Source organism: Triticum urartu, chromosome 4A (assembly GCF_056163025.1).
Source record: "Triticum urartu cultivar PI428250 chromosome 4A, HENAU_Tu73, whole genome shotgun sequence".
NCBI lineage: Eukaryota > Viridiplantae > Streptophyta > Magnoliopsida > Poales > Poaceae > Triticum > Triticum urartu.
The window spans coordinates 589,306,256-589,325,873 of record NC_141876.1 but is presented as its reverse complement, the minus strand read 5'-3'; the positions used below and the strand labels follow the sequence as shown (position 1 = coordinate 589,325,873).

At 42.4% G+C, this 19,618-nt stretch overlaps 1 protein-coding gene and 1 non-coding gene across 2 annotated transcripts; both read right to left on the bottom strand.

Annotated features, from left to right (window-relative positions):
* Positions 1 to 2,909: 2,909 nt before the first annotated feature.
* On the bottom strand, positions 2,910 to 2,983 carry TRNAD-GUC (transfer RNA aspartic acid (anticodon GUC)). The gene has a single exon. It is a non-coding gene; the product is annotated as a tRNA-Asp (tRNA).
* A 668-nt stretch (positions 2,984 to 3,651) lies between these two features.
* LOC125552321 (cytochrome c oxidase subunit 2) lies at positions 3,652 to 6,573 on the bottom strand. The gene is made up of 2 exons (XM_087519095.1): positions 5,650 to 6,573; positions 3,652 to 4,424 (listed from the first exon to the last, which is right to left on the bottom strand). Exons 1-2 carry the CDS (start codon positions 6,035 to 6,037, stop codon positions 4,030 to 4,032), a joined length of 783 nt encoding a protein of 260 aa, XP_087375221.1. The 5' UTR covers positions 6,038 to 6,573; the 3' UTR covers positions 3,652 to 4,029.
* Positions 6,574 to 19,618: the final 13,045 nt, after the last annotated feature.

Here is a 19,618-nt window from a genome sequence, read left to right as displayed (position 1 = left end):
AATTCACCTTTTTCTATGAAAGCAAGGATTGGGCTGGGTTGCTTATTCGTCATCACGGAGCAACCCGGTACCTTTTCTTAGGCGAGCGACTGAGACGAGAGCTTTCAATTATGCCGTTTTGGTCAAATCCCAGGGCTCTTTCTGATTTGATTAAATACTTCTATGTTGTATGATAATAGAAAGTCAAGATCTCACTCGCTTTTTCTGCTTTGTATTCTCGGCTGTTGCCTTTTTCCACATCGATTGCTATAGGAGTTCCATCCTCAACCTATGTATGCTCAAAGAACTGGATCACGGAACTCTCAGCCCTTCGCCCCAAGGCTACGAAAACGTTTCTACTCCCTTTCCCTTCCCAACGTCATATCTTTCTTCGACAAGAAGGAAAGATCACTCTCTATCTAAATGATAGAACCACTGGCACGGTACCTTTCACATTGGTAAGTCAAATCCTGGTGAAGACATCACGAGCAATGACACGACGACATCATCTCCACTTCGTAGCCCATCGGTCTTCATTCATTGAAGCCAGGGCATTGACTGACTTTCAGCGATCGCTATAAGAAAGACATAAAAAAAGTTCTCCTAAACCTGTTCCTTTCCGTTACTACTACTTGGAATTGGAAGTCTAGGAGCAGGACTAACCTTTTTCTTTCGTTTAAATAAAGTCGAGATGTAGCTTTCTCTATCTCAAGAAATTATTCCACCTCCATTCATTGGAGAACAAAGCGTTATCTGATTAGATCCTTGCTTCAAACTCAACCGAATCAAGTTTCAAAAATAGATGTGGAAGAGGCAAAGGGAAGAGCGGGGTTGCCGAATTGTTTCTCAGAGCCGGACGAAACATCTATCTCTATTTACAATACCCTTACCCCCAAGAAAACTTTGTCGAAAAAGGTTGTCATCGTAATAGGGATTGCACCTCAACATGGCAGCCCTCAATTCTGCCAATTGTGTGTGACTTGTACTCTTCTAGGCTTCCTCTTTGCCTCAAGTGATTAAACTCATCAACTACACCAACCACATTTCTTACCTCAAACCTCTCTACAATCTCTTGAATTCACTCTTGCCAAGATACTTGTCCCCTATTCACTAAGAAACTGTTGTACCAGCTTTCAGCTCTCCCCCTAAGGTGCATAGCCGAAAGTTCTACCTTGTACCAATCCGTAACTTGGTACACCGAAAAGTAATGTTCACACTTTTGTATCCAAGACCTGGCCCCTTCAAATATTGGAAAAGAAACTCTAGGAGGTTGATGTATCTGCTGCCCATATTGATATTGATTTTGCGGCCTTTGTTCTTGCAGGTATTGGTACGGGTCATGCTGTTGAGTTGGAAGCGGTTGGTTAAGGTAAGTATATATTGGCACTTCTGGTTTCATGGAATTTCCAGCATAGGGCAAAAGTATTGGTTGGGAAAATGGGATATTTGGTATTGAATTGGGTCTTGGTTGTGGTGGTGGAGGTGCAGGATTAGGTCTAATATTATCATGTTTTGAGCTGTGAGGAAGGCCATAGGTGGCTGGAAACAAGTGTTCGTGCCAAGGTTTTGAGGGGGATAGAGAGGGTTATTTTTGTGATTGGGTCTTTTAGTTGCTTTGCTACTAGAGGTCTAGGTGGTCAGGGGTTTAAAGGTCTGGAATAGGTGTGAGTGGTGGTCGTATTCAGTACCAATGGTACGGTAATTGGAGGTTCAGGCGGTTCAGGCCTAGGATAAGAGCTAGAGGCTTGTTGAGGGGTAGCCATGGTTTCAGCTTCACTGGCAACAGCTGGTAGGGACATTTGTTGTGGTGTTCTAGGAAAATGAACCATATTGCCCCTAGTTGTGTTAATCGAGCTATGCTCTTCTTCAACGCTCCGCGCCTTCAAAAAAGTAGTTTTGTTGCTTGCGCTTTAATTTAGGAGTTTCAACTTAACTAGCATATGTGCATTTGGGTTGTTGGCATATGTCGGCTACATACTGGATGCTTTTCCATCATTGTTCGACTTGCACAGAAACAATGGGTCCCTTCTGGTTTCTTTTTCTCCCTCCAAGTTTGTTCTTCACTGTAATGTGTGTCAACTCAACAAGAGTGAGCACACCCTTCCTGCTGGTCTTCTTCAACCTTTGTCTGTTCCATTACAACCTGGGTCTTCTATTTCAATGGATTTTCTTGAGGCACTCCCCAAGTTTTATGGTTATAGCTCAATACTTGTGGTCGTGGACCGTTTCACTGGCTCATTTCATTCCTCTATCTCACCCTTTTAGCTGTATACCCTATCTTGTATCCAGTAGTAAGTCTACTCTTCTTACCCCCTCTCCTCTACCTTTTGTGGCCCATCTATTAGCTTTTTGACCATCTTTGAGTCATAGCGAGACGGCTCTATCTCTTTTCACAAGTACAGCCGTAAGTACAGTTGCGGGCGTCAACGATCAGCAGTACTGAGCTACGGAAAGTCTATCGAATTATAGCTACGGAAAGTCTATTGAAAGGACCTAATCAAAGGCTACTACAGCTATAACTGACCCGCCTATGGAATCTATTGGCTCGGCTGAACCGACATGAAATGAAAGAGAGGAAGGCGGAAGCTATTGGCAAATAGAGGGGGGATGTTCTCCGTGTCTTTTAGCCCTCACTAGATGACAACTTGCTTACTTTTCACTTCTTCTTAAGCTTGGCAGACTAGTTCCTGACTGACTTGATAGTGCGATGAGCTTACTTGCTCTAGTTCTATCCTCAGGATTTACTTACCTGAGTACCTAGCACCGAGGATCGATGTAATTTACTTTCAAAAAGATGCTGTTGATGCTAACACGCATATAAATAGATGTTCCCCACTGCTTGCTCCTCTTACCCGAATGGGGTTATATGCCTTAGTGAAACTCAGGGTAAAGTGGCAGAGGTATGACCTCGGGAAGAAAGAAAGATCGGGCGGGGAAAACGGGGTTCGAACCCGCGACTTCTGGCGTGACAGACCAGCACTCTAACCAACTGAGCTATTTCCCCCTTTCGTAACTATTGTCGATTCAACAGTCACCTACCGGTTACCTTTGTAACTATACCAAAGTAGCTGTACAACAGAATGCCCTTCGCCTTTAGTACTTTTCTTATATATATTATGTTATATACTAAATGTGTCAAAGCAATAGAACTTATTGAAAAAAAAAACAAGCCCATCTTTCTCAAAAAGGAAGAGAGGGTGCGCCCCCCCAGAGAGAACCCCATTCTTTCAAGAAAGTTCTAATTAATTATGTAGAAAAAGAAATAAGGAAAATAGGAGTAAGCGAGTAGGGTCAACAAGATTCTAAACGAATACCACAAGTGACGGAACCGACGATGATGAAGAGATAAGGGGCGAAGGAGATTTTTTCTATTATTCCAATTCTTATTTATTGATTATCTAATTTATTTAGATCCATATTCATTTTCATTTGCAAATACAAACTCTCTTTCATTTTCTTTTTACTTTTGCGCTAAGGATAAGGGAACTGAGAAAAAAAGAGCTGGCTTGGCTGGTACATCAAGCATATGACATATTGCTTGTTCGGTGTGGTACACATATCTGTCAATGTCAATCAAGTAAGAAAATGCATTCCCACTGTCTGAGGAAAAGGTGAAGAATTGCAATTTATTGAGCTTGTAAGGCCCGTTGAAGTCCCCGAGAAAGGGTATAAATAGGGCTATAAGTAGGCCGTTTGCTATTGCAATAAGGGCTGCTCGCCTTTCCTTTTGACGGCTTGGCTTCCTATCGCTCCTATGTAGTGGTCGGCCTTAAAAGGAGTCTTCCTACCATACCATCATGCATGCCTATGTTATAGTGCGTTAAGCTTCGCCAGAAGCAAGCAAGATGATGAAGCGAAGCTTCGTAGACAAGGCTCGTTCCGTGCTTGACTTACGAGCTCGTGTAGTAAGGCCTCACCCTACTTCAATAAGGGCTTATGCACTCCACTCGTAAACGAGCGTTAGAGCTTTTTGAGCGAGCGAGCGAAGCCTTCCTGGAGCTTCCCCCTTCCCTCACCCGAGAATTGCATTTCCGCTTCAGCTTCCCCGGTTTAGTTGGTTTGGAGGATTAATTGATTGGATACCCAATCCGCATAATCTTTCAAAGTCACTGCTTCTACGACGATAGGCGTAAAGGCATGATTAGTTCCACGAATCTCACTGCACTGACCATAGTAAACTCCTTCTCGTTGTACCGAGATGGAGGTAAGATTTGAACGACCAGGTACAGCATCACATTTGACACCTGAGGAAGGTACAGCCCAACTATGAGGTACATCAGCGGGTGTTACAATCATACGTAGATGAGTTTTGGCTGGTACAACCACTCTATTGTCAACTTCTAATAAACGTGATTGACCCAATTCTGGATCATCTTCTGGAATCGTATAACTGTCAAAAGTGAGTGACTGTTCATCGGAACTGTTATAGTCCGAATACTCATAAGGTTGGGTCGACGCCCGCCTCCCCCCAAACTTGACTTGCAAGTTTCCCCGCAAAAAGCTCTCCACGCCTACTCTTATTTATAAAGAGCACTATTCTTCTTTAGTTAGGTAGTTCTCCCCCCTCTATGAGACCGTAAGACCCCGGTGGAATCGAAGGCCCGCTTACTAATAGGCAAGAGGGGACCCTTTCTCGCCCAGCCCTACCTACATCAGTGAAGCTGGAACCGAGGAAGACAATGTTCAACACACATGAGACAAAATGAAGGTATGGGACGGCCAGTTCACCACGGAAAGGGATGCTAGTCGGCTTTGGCGAAGTTGTAGGCCCCAATAGATCAGATCTCAAGAGTGATTCCTCACCTATCCTGCCAGGGGCCAAGTCGAAGGCTCGAGTATAGATTCCCTATGCTCATGTGAACGGCCGGCCCGTAGATCTAAAAGGATCCATAAAAAAGACCGGAAAGTATGTTTGTCCACGAAAAAAAACTCGTTCATGAGACCTCGAATTCCCACGTTCCAGCCTGCATTATGCCAGCAGGTCCCACCCCCAATTTCTTGAGTCACCCTTATCTAAAAAAAAAGGACGGAGTCTATCTAGATCATAGGATCACTGTATTCAGAGGTCAATTCTCTTTCTTTGACCTCCCACCGTTCACGACATCCCTTGCTTCTCGCAAGAACGGCTCCTCGGTGGAGGAGTAGAAGCGCTGGTCCCCTTCGGTCAAGTGCTTGTGCGTGCTCTTACCTACCGTAGGACCTCCGTCCCCGAAGCGAAGAAGGAGGAGCAGGAACAACAGGTTGTCCTCTCTTGGCCCAGTAGTTCCGCAACTACTACCGTGGTTGTTGCCAACGGGGATCCCCCATTCCGAAAGGTAACGGGACCTGCCCTTAGGTCCAAAGTTGTATGCCACTGCTGTGGTGCCGATAGATTCACTACTGAAGCCCCGTTATCGGACATTGCAGGCTTAGCATCTATTTTTCGTATATCGCTCCACCACACCGAGAAGAGGTATGTGTACCTCCAGCAATAACAAGAATGGAACCATAGGCTCCTATGCTGGGAGCATTTCGGGGTATAGGTCTAACCACCTCAACTCCCCGTTTCTGGCATGCTATAGTTCTTTTAGTCTCTCGACGACGGGAATGGGAGATGACCGGTAAGCCAGATGCTTCGCGAACCACCGGTACATTTCATTGCACTTAAATCACCCTCGTTAAGAGGCGCACTCCGATACCATTGATGTCCAATAGCTTTGATAGTAATGGCTGGATCTACTAATACCCCGTCCATTGAGTATAACAGAGCAAACGATGGTATAGCAATGAACAAAAGAATGACACTTGGAAATATGGTCCGAATAATTTCGATAGTAGTTCCATGAACAATCCTTTGTGGGATTGGATTAGTTTGCTCGTTGAAATGCCATAAAGCGCGAACCAACATCCGTGATACGAAAACCAAAATAAGAATGAGGAAGAAAAAGATATCGTGATGTAAGTCAATGATTCCTTGCATCATAGGTGTTGCTGCGTCTTGAGATCCTAATTGCCATGGTTCCGCAGCATCACAAAGAGCGATTGTGAGGAATCGACATGATAATGAACGAAGAATCATTGGAATTTCCCATCTTTTTCAGCTCTGCTCCCGAAAAGAGAAAGGAAAGGAGACTGATCTTGACGTCGGCGTTGGTTTTTCCAACGAAAGCCTTATTTAGCATGTAACGTGAACATGAGCGGACACCCACACAATCTCGATTGGAAGAAAAAGTACCATACCATTGTCGTTTTTAGGGCGAAAAAGAATGGGTCATCTTTGTCAATTGATAACTGAGTGAGAGAAGACAATCACGTTCTTAAAGCGGTCGGTTCGCCGGATTCACAACCTTCCCCTATTGGCCGGCTGCCCGTGAAACACATAGGCTCCTATCGCATTTATCGATCGAGAATGGTCTCATCACAGAAACACTTTCTATATGTTATTTCGAGATTCGAAGAAGCAAGCAAGTTTATAGGGCATATAGTTGTTTTTTTGTAGGGCGAGCCAAGATCTTATCTTATTTGCAGGTCGTATAAATGAAATGATTGGAAAAATCATATAGAATTTGGAGGTGCGTAGTGTCTTACGGGGCTGGCTCACAATACAACAATTATCGCTACTGATTCCAGATAGAATGTTGATACCGGTGGAAAAGCACTTCTTTCTATGTATAGGGCAGTGAACTAAAAAAAAAGTGTCCTTTCTCGATACATAACATTGTATAAGTCAACCCAAGTCGCTTCTTCATCTCCGGGAATCCGGTAAGGTACTTTTGGAACACCAATGGGCATATTAGATTAATATTATTATATTATAGTAAGAAAACTACACTTTAATATATAAACATAAGAATGGAAGAGAAAGAAAGAACCTGAGAAGAGCTTAGTTGGAACTCTTTACCGGGATCATAGGGGCTATGCTCCCCTCTCTCTGTCTCAGTCCCAGCCAACGGCATAGCAACACCTACTCTTCCTTCTGATGCAGCCTTCCTGGATCCATAATTTGGCTTCCTCGTTTATTGATTGCTTGCAATCGCCACAACACCATTGAGTGAGCGTCATAGAATCCTCAAGGCGTGAAGTAGAAGTTCTTCGAACCTTGATTGTGTGTGTTCGTGCCCACTCCAATAGAGCATTTGGCCCTGTGAGCTTTGACTACGAAAGCTACCTATGTCAATCAGTATAGCCACTAGAGGGATTGGAACAGGTATATTCCTTCTCAGACAGTACTTTAAGACAAACACGGTTCACAAGGTGGATTTTCTATCTATTAGTTGACTACGGAGCTTCCTCATCCCGACCTATCTATATGTGAAAAGCTCTCCGCCAGAATCTTCGTAGTAGTAAGTCGTGGGTTACAAGCTGTCCCTTCCTCAAACCACCCCGCAATAGATATAGGGTTTACCAACCTCAGGCATGGACATAGACACCAGATCATTTTGATAGAAATGAGGTAGACTGGAAGCTGAAGCCAATAGACCAATGGAACTAATCAATCACTTGCTTTCCCGAACTGGACAGCAGGATTTTATCAGCACTGGACTTGAATCGCGTCGATGACTCTAATCTTTAGAGACAGAAGCAGATGGGAGAAGGTTGGATATGGATCATGATCAAGTCTACCTCGTAAGCCACTTAAAGATCTTTGAGCAGCTCGAGAGAGAAATCCGTCTTCATTGGTACAAAATAACCTTCGCCCCCCTTTTTTGTTATGGGATGGTGGTTCCTGTCTATCAACTAAGGTTATAAATTGATTCTATAAGAATCTAGTAGATCACGCACCTATTGTATTTAGTGTGATCTTGTGGGAGAGTAAGGAATCGCACCCTTAGCGTGAGGGGAATAGCCGGTTTCCTTTCCTTAACTAGACTACCTTACGGTAGCTCGACTGGGCACGTCAACGTATGTATTCTGTCTTCCCAATCAAACATTAGTCATTGCAGCTATTTCATCTGGTCTACTAGAGTAGAGAGATCTCTCACTTCACTGCACATCGCACTAACTAATAGCTAGCCGCCTCACGGATCACCTTATTATGTGCAGCTAAAGCGGGGTGTGTGCATTGTTCAACTAGAGCCGAGGAGGACAAAAGAATAAGGAACAATAGGTTCGCTACCCGATTTCAATAGTTTCCTTGATTTGAAATCAATCCAATATCCTTTCGAGAATCTAGAGTGATATCAACAACCTCCTAGTTGAAGTACAGACGAGGAAGCAGCCTATTAGTTTCAGTCCAGTCCAGGAAAGGAAGGCAATCGATTCAATTCATTCCCCAATTTCAGGCTTGGTGCTGCGCATTATTAAGAATATCATATAGGAAGATGGACTAGCTCGAGACCTTGGCTTCAACCAATCAACCTCATACAATCCTTCCATCCTTCATGAATAAACGAATTCCCCCCTTATTATGAACGTTCTCTTGATTATTTCTTCAGAGGATAGTTTAGTGAGAGGGCTTGGTTTCACAGAATACAGAATTCTCGACAAATTACGCCTCGAACTATATGTCCGAATTCCCCCTCAACGAATTATGTGGCACCCTTTAAGAGTATAAATCTCTTGCTTATAAATTCCAGGTGTAAAATAGCTCGTAAATTCATTAGGTAAAACATAGTTTTATAATATGCCCTCTTTCAGTATTGTATAAGGGGTAGTGTTACAGGTATAATCACGTTTGTAGTGATAAAGGTTGCAATCATGATTGCTAGTCCAATCGAAGCCATACGTTCTTTTTGAGCCAGATGCTCCATATCATATTGATTAACCTCAACTATTCGGCAAAAAGGTTCACAAGAAGGTTTATAATTGTTATAAACTATCTCCACGACATCTTCAGTCATCCAGTATGTGATTTTATTATAACCCTCTACTACGGAACTATAATGTTTGAATGGCTCGAACAAGTGGAGCTTCGTATCCTCTAGTGGTAGAGTAAGTGGATCTTGTGCACTAAATTTGTACCAAACAACTACCCCGATCCCTAATAAAACGAGGATATGGAAAGTGCAGAAACTACCCCCCTCGAATTTATGTGCATATGCCCTTGTTGTAACTTGAACTAATAGTCTTGTGTACCCTTCAGCAAATAGGGATTTCACCCCAGAACCATAATATGTGTTATGGATCTCATTCCACGACAGAGTTAACTTGTTTATACTCACTAAACCTAAAGAATTCATTATTCTATTCAAATTATTAACCGAATAATACCTATTTCTAATGGTAGACCACGGAATGGTCGAAGATGCAGGCCAATTTGCAAAAAAGGGCAGGGTTTTGTCAAACAATAACGATTTCTTAGGCGCCTTTACTATGCGAGTATTCGGTCTATCAAAAACAGTGTAATCAAAAGCACTTCCAGCTACGCGATGACTGATATCAAACCGGTATTTAGTAAAATACTCCCCTAAATACAGATAGATTATATAAGCTATCACGATTTCAGTTTCATATAGAGCAGCCCAACCTTGTATAGCACCTCCGAGAGCACACAATAAATCGATTAACGAAGCCCATGTCGCACTAATATCGACGATTTGATAATGTTTCAGAGCAGATATACATTGACAGCTAATTCTGTGGATTAAACTGTTGATCTTTGAACAACGACCGAAGATATTATTCATCTTCCCTAATGAAGTAGCGGAAGTATCTGACCCAGTTGAACCGTCATCACCACCGTCTGCCCCCGATCCAAGGACGATTCCTATAGCAATCAAATCCTCTTTACTAATTATAGCAAAACCTTTACCCTTTTCACTAGAAGTCGATTTGATCTCCATCTCTACTTCTTCTATGTCATCTCGCTTATTAGACGCTGAATGATTACTATCAATAATATATACCTCATCATTAGATATTGAATCTATATTATTCACATCGTAAGCGATTAATAACTTGAATATCCACCGCTAAAAAGGGGATAAAATGAAGGAAACGAAAGCGAAATGACTCAAAAACTGTCTCCCCACTCTGTTTATGAGACCCGTATACCTACGACGAATACTCAACCACCACTATATAAGAAAACACCTCTTTCTGCTTCTGGTAGTTATGCCAGGTATTTCAGAAATCTACTTATTGATAATAGGAGAGTTTATGAACCGTATGAGATGATACAAGAAATGGGGGCATTTAATGATTTCAACGGTTGGCTGAAGAAACTAAGCACGGCTAAACCGAAGTGCTGCGGCGTGGAGATTTCTAGTGCGTCACACTCGTTATCTTTGAGTGGGTATAGTGGTTATGAACGAAAATTCATTAGGTTTATGAAGGAGCGTAATCACGATTTCATTTATAAGACTAGCTGTTTCGATTACACTGAAAGGGCAAATCCTCATCTAGGAAATCCTGATGTCGTGAGGGAAATCAATTTTAATGAGAGAAAGTCTTGGCAGGAATTCGGGCGGAACCCAACATTTATATGGCATATGGCATATTTGAATCATCTCATGTGTTTAAGAACGATGAAGGAAATATTTTGGGATAAAGGAGTCTTTGATCGTCGTATTCCTGAATATAACACAGCGATACAACACTTGCATAACGAACTATCACACCAATTGCACTGGTTCCGGACGCATAGGGGTATCAATGCTCTAGCGATGAAGACTAAAGCCCTTGTCATAATGGATAATACGTCTGTGGGTTACAGATACGTGTATGGGAATCTACTCGCAAGTGTCCAGTTAGGCTGTTGTGGGACTATGACATTGTTGAGTATCACACAAGGTGATGCTGCGATTCTGGAACTCATATCAGGGATGGGTAATTTCATGGAAATTATGAGAAATTCTGAACCATTTCTAGGGTGGGCGACGGGTGGATCGTTATTAATTTCGTGGGAGAATATGCATTCAGATCTTATGGATCCTCCCACTGTAGGGGATGACATCCCTCATATCATATACGACAAAAACATCAACGACGGCCCCTTTGATGGCGGGATCGAAGATGGGGAGGGCGGCATACCTCTCCCTCCAGCAGCAGATGGTGGGGGTGAGGGTCCCGTGCCCGATAGCAATAGTAATAATGTGGGTTGGGGGAGTATTCTCATCGGATTTGGTCTAATAATTGGTGGAGTATGCATTGGGACTGGTGTAGTTCCTCCAGACCTAAATCTCTCAGAAATTCTCAGCAACATATTGAAAGGAGGGAACGAATAATAAAATGATTATGAGGCAAAAACAGATGAGGATGCAGTTTCAAATTCAATCAATTAAGATAGGTATTTCAGGAATAATTAGTATGGGAATGGATGGAAGCAATTCTAGAGTTTCTGATATCTTATATAGCATAAATAGGAATGGTAGAAGGAGCTATTTTATATACCTGAATAGTAGACCCGCATATCGGTTAGCGTCAACAGTAGAGACAATGTATAATAGCGACCCAAAGGGATGGGAGAGTCGGGGAGTCCTCCGTTTCCGTATGGAGCGCGCCGTTAAAGCAATTTTAGCTAATCGTTATGTGTTATCAAACATAGAGTGTTGTTCTCTAACAAAAATTCCTCACGCCTTCGAGGCTCTCCTCCACGGTGAATATAGACGAGGGTATTCACACCAATATTATGATGCGGAAACCCAAACTACTAATGTTTGGAGAGCGGGGTGCGGCGTAGATTTACTAGTATTGATGGCACTATCAAAACGTCTATTGGAATTGATAGGTCACCCGCACAACGTTTACGAGTTGGAAGATCTTGAGGAAGCTCACTATTCTTATATTAGTAAGATGTCAACGAATGTAAGAAGAGTGTACAAGATCGACTTCTCATTATGGAATGTGAAGAAGTATACTCTTCAGAAAGTTGTGTTAAGCTATGTAGATGGGTTGAGTAGCATGGAAGAAGCGCTGATCGGAATGTTGTTAAACAACCCCTTTTACTATCAGGATAAAGGGTGGGATGCGTCATGGGAGTATGTCCCAGAGATAGGAGAAATCTCTCGGGTGCTATTTCACGTTTACTTGAGGGCGCAATTTGACTCGAAGATATGGAAGGCATATCCAGGAGTTAGTTACTCACGGTTGGGTAGCGAAGTGATTATAGTAATCAAGGATGAAACATATATCGATCTGGAATCGTTGTTAGAAGATGTAGGTATTCCTGGGAAAATCGACTATCTCGATGAGGAGAATAGTACAACCCCTTGTCTGGTTTGTACCCCACATGAAAGAAAAGTCATCGTTTTAGCGGATGGGTGTATTGAAGTGGAGAACAGCGAGGATTATCTGTGATAGAAGGCTTCGTTACAATCCTAGCTATGCCATAGGGGTAAATAGCAATGTCGCACGTGTTTTTGCTGTTGTTAGATCCACGGCATAGATCTAAAAGATGGCTCCACATGCACAGAGGGTGGTATACCACTTCGTAAATAGAAGAAAGAATGGGAAGATTTGAGACGAACCACATTTCCAAGAGATTGATGTCTACTCCGTGTCCTGTAACCTCGAATCTAGTGGAAAAAGAAAAAGCTAGTTCCACTTCAACGCTGTTATCTGCATCGGGCGATACTCCTTCAACGAGAGTGAGTCGCTTAACACGGAACCACTTTCAGAAGCTTTATTGAGTTCGAGTTTTGATAGTTGCGAAGATCCGAGTTCGGCTACTTACGAAGAAGGGGAGACTACCCTATTCCTACCCCCACAGACAGACTAGCTAAGCGTGGTAGTTGAGTGAACAGGCTATCAAGAGATTTATGCCCTCTATCTGATAGTGGTAAATAGAAGCCGTAGGAATTTCCCCATCTATATACATTCGAACCGCTCTTCGTCATATTTCACTCTTCTAGAGGATAAAATACAATGATTTACTCACCCTATTCAGACAGTACCTAAACATGGAAGAGAGAGTCGACGATGCCTTCCCGTCAACATCCTGCAGCAATCGGCATAACGTCAAACAAGTGTTGTCGATTTGGCAGCGCTCGCTCGTAGGAAGCAAAAACGATCGCGTGCCTCATCCTTTGTCATGACTCTATTCCTAGGTCAAGGGCAAAACGAACCCTATGAGGACATAAGCACAAACCGACTTACCTGGGAGTGTATAAAACCGGGCCCCCGTTTTACACCATAACTCGAGTACCCGATAAATGGAAGGGATAACCTTCCTATGTCAGATGGAGTGTATAGATGACGGGAGGTTGGAGGGCTTGTTAGCACGCCTAGTGTACGGCCTTGTTGAGAAAGGTATAGATCGCCCCTTCTGATCTTTACGGTTACATGTTGACATCACCATTCACAATGTTATTATATATCTTTACCGGATAACTCTTACGGGCGAGGGCATTATTGATTTCAACCTAATAGGGCTACTCTAAAACCTACCGATTTATCATTTATCCTGCTCGACGATCAAAGACACATTAAAAACCTCTCAATAAATCCCTTCTTAATACGAAAAAGAAAAAGGGGTGATGATGTGAGGGAAACGATAAAGGATGAGAGAAACGCATGTAGGATTAGGTTAGAACCTACATATAGACCCTGTACAGAGCTGTGCATTCATAATAATAATGTGGTTTACAAGGACTGCGCTCCTATCACCTTCATGCAGAGAGTCAGCGTACCAAAGACATAACTAGCAATACACTAAAAATCAATTACGGTTGTTTAGTTAGCGATCCTACTATCAATCAGACGTATTTGACTCGATTGACGGATTCGCTACTTCGACCTCCCCCCCTTCAACTTCTTGACACGAACAAGAATAAGTTTTCAGGATGTTGCTAACCGTGAAATTAGGTGTTTTCATTTCTGCAAAGTTTTCCTTATAAAAGAGGTCCATCTGGAAATTCATCCAATAGCGTTCTTGCGCTTTTTGCATTATAGCTGCGTACAGCATAATATCATGCATCATATAGTTCACATATTCCTGTTTTTTCTCTACTAGATTGTGTATTGACATCGTCTCGGTGTTACAAGCTTTAGAACTGTGTTGTCGGCAAAACATATCAAGCAACTCATCTTCCTGGATATAACATAAAAGATCATTAAAGTCCCGCACTTTGAAAAGTAATCGGTTATTAACTGCTGAATACACCCTCATATTGGAGATATTATTATATCTCGTAAGCGTTGAACATTTGAACTCATGTTTACGATGTATCAAACAATTCCTTAGTATACGATAACTATCATCTCTATCGAAATTCGTTAAATAAACGTGAATACTCCTTCTTTCATTTTTCACTCTCCTAGTTAAACCGGTCAACAAACTATATACTAACCGTCTACCTCCCTCGGTTAGACACTTAGCGAGAAGAGTTGAGTCATTAGCGGAACAAAACATATGACTATCCTTCAAAACAGATACTTGATTACCTCTAACCTTCATAACAGTTGAGTAGTCAGTGGAAAACATATGATTATCCTTCAAAGCTAGAGGTTGATTAGCTCTAACCATAACGAACGCACCTGAATGTGGTATCTTAAACTGCTGATATCTATCTCTATATAAAAGTGTAAGCATATTAACAACAATGACTGGTTTGAGAGTTGGAACGTCCGGAACCTGCTTAACCTTCTTCACTTTTCGATTATAGTGAATTTTACAAGGAGAGAAGTCATTCTCATTCCTCTCCGCGACTATTTGATTATAAATCGACCGAATAGAGGGAATTGTGTTGCGCGTGTCTGGATATCCGCTCCAAATACTAGGAACCCTCATCCGATTAGAAAGTTTTAGATTAGAGTTCTGAATCGTCAGAGTCTCTTCAGCTGGAAGCTTCAGTTGATACTTATCCTGTAGCTTAGTGATGTAGGGGTTTTTCCGAGTATCGGTTGTATTCGTTTTCTTTGGCCTTCTCGGTATACTAGAGACTAGGGTTTGTAGTCTTTCTGATATCTCCAACGAGTCATAAAGCATCTTATAAAGATCTGATGAAGATAAGCACTCACTAATCTCCTCTCTTTTCGAATGGGGCGCTAAAAATCTAAGACCCACTTTATAAACAGGTTTCTGATGATACTTCTCAGCAACTTGGATCATCTCTCTATACACTATATTGATTATATAATCAATCGGGAGGATTTGAGAAGGATCCGATTCATCATAGAGCCAGATGCTCGTTGATGTAGGAAGGGTATCATCAATTTCTGGACAGGAGCCTTTTTCCAAGTATAGCACTGGCACGATGGAAGCTGTCGTAAGATCGCCCTCCTTCGGGATTGGGATTCTTGGATAGATATATTTCTGTAATAGTATATAACATGCAACTGTATGTGCAACCCAATGATTAACCAATGGATAAACAGGTTTATACTCTACGCTAGCTATTGCAATCATACCTTTGACTGTATAATATTTCCATGACGTCAGATCGAAACGTTCGCTGAGTTCAGTGATAGCCCCAGTATCAATATTCAGAATACTAGTACAATAGTACCGGAATCTAAGACTTCGTCTCTGGAATAAGTCATTCATGGTATCACCTTATCCTTCTAATTTTGTGGCCGGTTTTGTGGTAAGCGTGATAGATTGAATCAACAAGCAGTAGTGTGATCTGCTGCTTGCGGTCAGTACTACGTGTGATCTCAATCATATTTCATGATGAAGATACCTCTAATGTTCCCACTAGATCTTAGACCCGCTAACCTCCACTCTTGCCTTTCAGTTTATTTCCCGCGATCCTAATCTTTAGTTCCACTTCTGACTGGATGGGAGAAGACCCTCCAAGGTGAGCTGGTTTCGGCCTTCTTTGTGAGCAGCTCCTAACTCGCTCGACGGGGTATGATCGCTACTGTTGATAGGTCGATCGGAAAAGAATAAGTTCCAGGACTGAACAGAAAGAAAGTACTCTAACACTTTCTTCGCCATTCTTTTCTATGAGGAGCTCTATTTTGCTAATAAAAATGTAATGCTACCTCCCTACGGCGATTCATAACTAGAAGAACTCGTTGGCACAACCGGACCTTATTAAAGGCCTCGGCCGTCTGATCGACTGAAAGATCTTATCTTGGAGTTCTAGTATGGGTCGTCGGCCCTTTCTCCTCCTCAGTAGGTGCAAACCCTGGTTCTGTAAATGATTATAACTGCCTTGGAGCTAGATAAGCAAACCTTCTTCTGTTTGAGTATGATGGATGTTACACCCACTGCCAGATACAAGCAAAAGCTTTCCAGCTAAGCTAGGAGTCAGAACGAACTCATGAAGCTATCCTTCTTCTTGGATCTCAAGATTCAAATGGAATTTTATCACCCCGGATTTTGGCTTTAATTTCCACTTTATACTTGAGTTAAGCAAGGCACCAGCATGGGAGAGAAGATAGCCCCTCGGGATCGCTTACTAGCCGGCCTGCTTGATTTATTTATGAGGTATCCAGATGGCACTGCACCGGCGAGGGAAAGGGAAGCTGATGAGAGGTAAGGGAAAAGTCCATTTAATGAATAGGTTCACTACAGACTGTACTATCTCTAGACCCCCTCTCTATACTCCCTCATAATATATGGATCCCCCGGATAATATTGATCCTCCAACAGCTGACATATCTTATCTAAACTCCCGGAAACCTGGGCATGGCTTTTTCGAACTTAGTTGATTTCGCAAGAAGCAACTTGAAAAGCACAAAGACTACATCTAAACAAACCTTACGTCTTCGTTCGGCTCATTCTTGCTTATCTCACCCTATTTCCTTACTTTAGCTTAGAAGTAGGCATATGGGAAGTTACACAAAGATGACTTATCGGTTGGCCTAAGCTTACTCGATTCCATTCTTTCCAATATCATATACGCCTAGTGAAATGCATCTATATCCTCTCCTCCCCTTCTTTCTTTTTATCCATTTTATATACCTAGTCGAAGACTACTTCAGATTATAGGGCGGGCTTTTCTACCCATTGACCGGGACCGATCACTGTGTTTGACCGCTCTTGGTATTCAGACCTTGGACTTTTTCGCTAGGAGCTGATCCATTCTTTAAGAGCTCTATACATAAAGAGAAGGCGTATTCACTTAAAGGACTGTGAAATCTACCCTATGCCCCGAAAAGTCTAGGCACCTAAATAAAGTAAAGATGGGATCCCTGACCAATAGATTAAGCTATCCAATGAGTTAGGAACCTTTTTTCTTCCCCCTTCTCTTCTCCGCTTTGCTCGAGGGAATACGACGAGCACTCATCTCCAGCATTCAGGTGGTCCTATCATCTCTATTTCCTCCCGACATTTCCTTCTCTAGTCAGGGAAGCCATAATCAGTCAGTAAGAAGTATATCTATAGGGAGTTTCTAATAAGAGAACTGGATGTGCGAAACTTGTGTCAAGAGGGGTGTAGAAAGGAGAAAAAGCATAGTTCAAACTAGCCTCATCACAAAAAAAAGCCCATGATCAAATGTCTTCTTTGAGGTGGCACAAAGACGAAAGTAATTAGTTCAACAAGGCCGATGATAGAAGGGCTGGGCCTAATTAATTGTTCTGGTATAGAGATGAATGAGAGGATGGAGATAGCGCATTGAATGGTTTGAGGAAGTAGTTAAACAATGATAAAATTTTGCACAGATAATGCGGGATGAAAGTTCGATATGTTCCTAAAAATATGCTAATTTGAAAGGTAGGAATTTTTATGGTGACCTATGAAATATGAACTCGAAAATGCCAACCTCGAGAGGAGTAGGCGATCTCACTGCGTAATGCGAAAGTGCCCGTCTGGTCGAAGTAAGAAATAGCATTAGATACTGGTCAAACAGCAGACCCGAGCATATGGAGGACAAGTGGAAAGTGGATTCCAGGTTCGAGAGGTTCCTCCGTCTGCCTCGGCTCCAAGGCGGCTACCAAGCTCGTAAGCAAGCGGTCTGTTAATGATACTTAATGAAAAAGAGATCGGCTCTTGGATGATATATTTGGTTATAATAACACATTCCTTAGGTTAGAAACCGATTCAATCGACTACTTACTGAAATGAAATAAGAACCCTCTTTGGGAGAAGTTCTCATTGTGATTAGAATGACCAGCACGAAAGCAGTGATCTTCTAGGTCTGGCTCATAAATAGGCCTTGGCTCCGCGGCAAGTCCTTCTTAAGCATGTGATGGAGCTCAAAAACGGCGTTAGGCCGTGAGGGCAACTGATGACCATTCGGTCTATTGATAGGACAGTCACTACCGAAACCCCTTTCTATGTCCTTACGAAGATGGAATACGATCTTAAACTTAGACGAGTTGCTAACCGAAGGCAAAAACCAGGGATTTTTGGAGTATGTACCTCGATTTCCAACAGGAAATTCATATCTAATAGAGGACTAGATCGATGCTTTAATGCGAGGGCAGGGTATCTACTCGCTTTCTTGCCTTATCACGAGCTATTGAGAACGGATCTAAGGGCATCCCTACCTACAATCCTTCCTTGGTGCCCCATTCCTATCTTCTTTTCCAGCCATCAAACTTGTTCAATTCGTTTTCTTGAGATCTGTGGAATAGTGATATCATACTTGAATCCACATTCCCAGTATTTGAGGAAGAAGTAGAATCTTAGTCCTTTCGAATTTCTAAGTTGGGAATTTGATATCGACTAAATCAAGAAACTCGATTTCACTATGATATGACCACTGAACCCTTTGATGCAACATTTCTTGTTTCCAGAAGATCTCGGATGGTTTCTGAAGCTTCCATGATCTTGTAAAAGAAAGAAACCCTTTCTATAAGTCATGAAGACGTGGACCAAAAGACTAAGAAACTGCACAATCTATTGATTGACTGAAAAAACTCAAGCTGAGTAACTTGCTTGAATGATCGCTCCGGCTCTGGGCCGTCTGATCTTCGGGATGCAGAATAGGGGATCGCTTGCCAACCGTTAGTTAGGACCAGTGAAAACCCACGCTTGGTGAAGGCGAAGTTCAGTTTGGAGATCTAACAATTCCTTATGTCGTGTATCCTCGATTGATGCAGCCTCAGATGCTTCAATTGTAGATTTGAGTATTGAGCGAAAGGTTACACCACCTATAGGTTCTGTATTACAGGCCAATCCTACTCCACTAGTACCAATAGGCGGCATAGGGGAAAAAGCACAACACCTAGGAATAGGAATCAACAACACAAAAACTTTCTGAGAAATTACCCAGCAAGAAAACGTATGCGCGTGGGCGCAACGGATTTCGCTCCCGTGCGCTCATCCCTTGCTTGTTCTTTCGGACTAGCACTCTTTCCCTCTCTTTGAAGTAGATTTCTCAGCTCCACGAGTCAAACGAAATAAGGCGAAAGGCCCACTACTTCTTCATTCATGGCTTATTGATTTGATTGATCCCCCTTTCGTATTCATTCGACCTGAGGTGAGGTTGGAACAAGAGTTTTCATAAAAAGAATGGTTCTTTTATGCAATTATGAACGGGCAGGCCTCTTGTGGATTCCTCCAACTCTATGAATGAAGGGGGGAGTATGAGGAAGGCCGATTTTCTTTCTATATGAAGATGAAAAAAGGATCCGGGTCAAACATTTCTTACTTTTGTTGAGTATGACTGAATGAGGAAGAGCTCCTTATGTGGTATCACTTTACCACCATCTGAAATGCGCGAAACTCCGATTGGTGGAAGCCAGTCCATGAAGATTCTCCCTTCTCTTACGTGAAATTCCCCTCTTTCGGTAAGCATCCAGTATCTCAACAAATGAACATTTCTCTAAGCTTATCCTGTAGCTTATACGTCGTTTGAAAGCTGCTCCAAGGATCCAACGAATAGCT